The 2341-nt window shown below is 35.9% G+C and overlaps 1 protein-coding gene across 1 annotated transcript in view; it reads right to left on the reverse strand.

The window, feature by feature from the left end:
• DNAH6 (dynein axonemal heavy chain 6) overlaps positions 1 to 2341 on the reverse strand; it is a 262220-nt gene that overhangs the window by 208293 nt on the left and 51586 nt on the right. Inside the window, exon 16 of the mRNA XM_023536421.1 lies at positions 710 to 853. Within this exon, the coding sequence (XP_023392189.1) occupies positions 710 to 853 (144 nt within the window). The remainder of the gene's footprint in view (positions 1 to 709; positions 854 to 2341) is intronic.

Raw genomic sequence — 2341 nt, forward strand, 5'->3', positions numbered from 1 at the left:
TTACAATTGTATGATATAACCACACTAAAAGCAATAAAGAAGAAAGAAGTTGACATAAGTAACTTTTGAAAAGTGTTTTGACTAGATATTATTTGAAAAGGGAACATTTGCTTCTCATTGACACTGAAGCTTTGCTTACTTTTTCTTCTCTTATCTTCTTTTAGTCCTTTTTCTCTTTAAAAATATATAAAACTGTATAAAAGGATAAAATAATTTCCCCATTCCTTCCTATTTCAAGTTCTGGTTTAGCAGTGATAGGTTTCAACGAGCCAGCCCTGCACACCTACTGCCGGGCTTCCCGATCTTCCGCACATCATGGCACGCTTGGAAAATGGCATATTTTTTCGGTGCAGTGGTGTAAATGGATGAGGCTGCTCCAGTGTCATCTGGTTGTCTGCAGGCTGAGCAGATACAGGTACCTTGTCATAGCTACAACCCACTCCTGCACTATTTCCCCTAAAGCTTGGGAAACTTACTCTGAATGCCCCTTCTAAACAAGGTATTCAGCTGCATGATCTGGCCAGTCGAAGACAGAGATGCAGTCTGTGCCTCTGCAAAAATGGAATTTATTTAATCTTCCCTTTCTCTCTGCAAAGCTGACTAATTTAAACAAGGAACAATTCCTGACTTTGGTATCATTAGCATCAAACAGTAACTGTTTAACCTGGAGTATTCGAAATAATTTCGAATAAATTCGAAATAAACTTACCTTTTCTTTCATTTTTTCAACCTTATGCTTTAGTTGGGGCACTACACTGTTGGGTGGCAAACCTTTTTCCAATTGAGTCACAAATTTGGCATATTTAGAAACTTGACTATTTAGGAGTTCTGGATCCAGGCAGTCAAATTTAGACTATGAAAATTAAGAAATAAAAAAAGTTAAGACATGATAAAGGGTAAGCTAGAAATAGTGAAATTTTTTACTTTACTCAGATTTTCCAGTAGTTAAATTGTTAATCCAAGTCAACTCTATACTTTTGGAAATGGCTTTACTTGTTAAGATTGCCAATAGTATGTCAGGCATCACTCGTTTATTCTTTTCATGTCCTTGTTTCACACATCATCAAATGCAGTACTGCAATTCCTGTAATTTATTCCTGAGGGCCAAACCTTGTAAGGAGACAAATAGACAATCCTTCTCTTGCTAATTAGAAATTTCTCATCTAGTATTCTCCTATTATTTGATTATGTACCCCTTAAATGATTTAAAGAGGTACCTCCAAATATACATGTATCTATAAATATATTTCTTAGTTATGTAAACATATGAGTATACCCATATATTGACATGTCAAATGGTCACATGGACTGAAGGCAATAGAAAATTTGGAAACCTTGATTTTTCTTTATTTTTCCCCCCAGTTTCAACACTTTCTTTCTGACCCCTAATGTGCCTTTTTGTGCATTTCCTACAGTAAATTCATCCCATTTTGAAAGCTACTTTTCTAATCTATGTTGGTAATCAGAAAACTCTCTAAGTTTTTTCTTTATTCCTCAGGAGCATTTTCTACTTCAGAGATAAGTGATAAATGAAAGACATAAAAGCACTTAAAAGTCTCTGCTATTACAGATTTGTTTGTTTTCAGTTTTCCCCATAAAATGGTAAGTTCTGTGAGAGTTTGAGCAGCTAGAACATTATCCGGGAACCATTTCCTATGTCACTCTTGTTTAAACCAGGCGTGTGACTTCTAATTATGAGTATCAGCATAGGCAGGATGAATGAGCAAGTGTAAGACAGTATTTGTGAATATGATGGTATTTCTAACATGTCCACATCACACTTGAAAGTACAGATGGCCATCTATTCTGCCTTCTTAAAGGGATGACCCTTGTTGAGGTTTGGATGTAAAGGTAGACCCTAGAAACCAAACTCTATGGTACTTTGCCCTCTAATTATGAGAATTTACTATTGAGATCTCAAGGAAAGATCCTAGATCTCATCACTCTGATTCTATTTCACCACAGTGAACAGAACATCTTCCTTCCTTTTTTTTTTTTTTTTGACAGTAAGAAAGAAATCTAAGCTAACAGAAATCTAAAGCGTGTGGGTCACAAGTAAAAACCTACAATCCTCAAGAACACTTGGGTGTAGTGTATCATGATGACACTGTTCAAAAACCGCAAAGCAGTCAAAGGTCCTTTGGTGCTGCCTTCATTTAGCCTTCTTAAATGGGGGACCCGAGAAGCCTGCCTCGCAACAACTCATTCTGCTCTGTGGTATAAGGCGACAGAAAGATCTTTGTGCACTTCACTGAAAAACTGATAATAATTCCCATAAAATTATAACATTGCACATTCTACTGAAATTAAAAGCATACCAGATTGTTAAAAAAATTATAAA

This window comes from Pteropus vampyrus, unplaced genomic scaffold (genome assembly GCF_000151845.1).
Source record: "Pteropus vampyrus isolate Shadow unplaced genomic scaffold, Pvam_2.0 Scaffold156, whole genome shotgun sequence".
Classification (NCBI taxonomy): domain Eukaryota; kingdom Metazoa; phylum Chordata; class Mammalia; order Chiroptera; family Pteropodidae; genus Pteropus; species Pteropus vampyrus.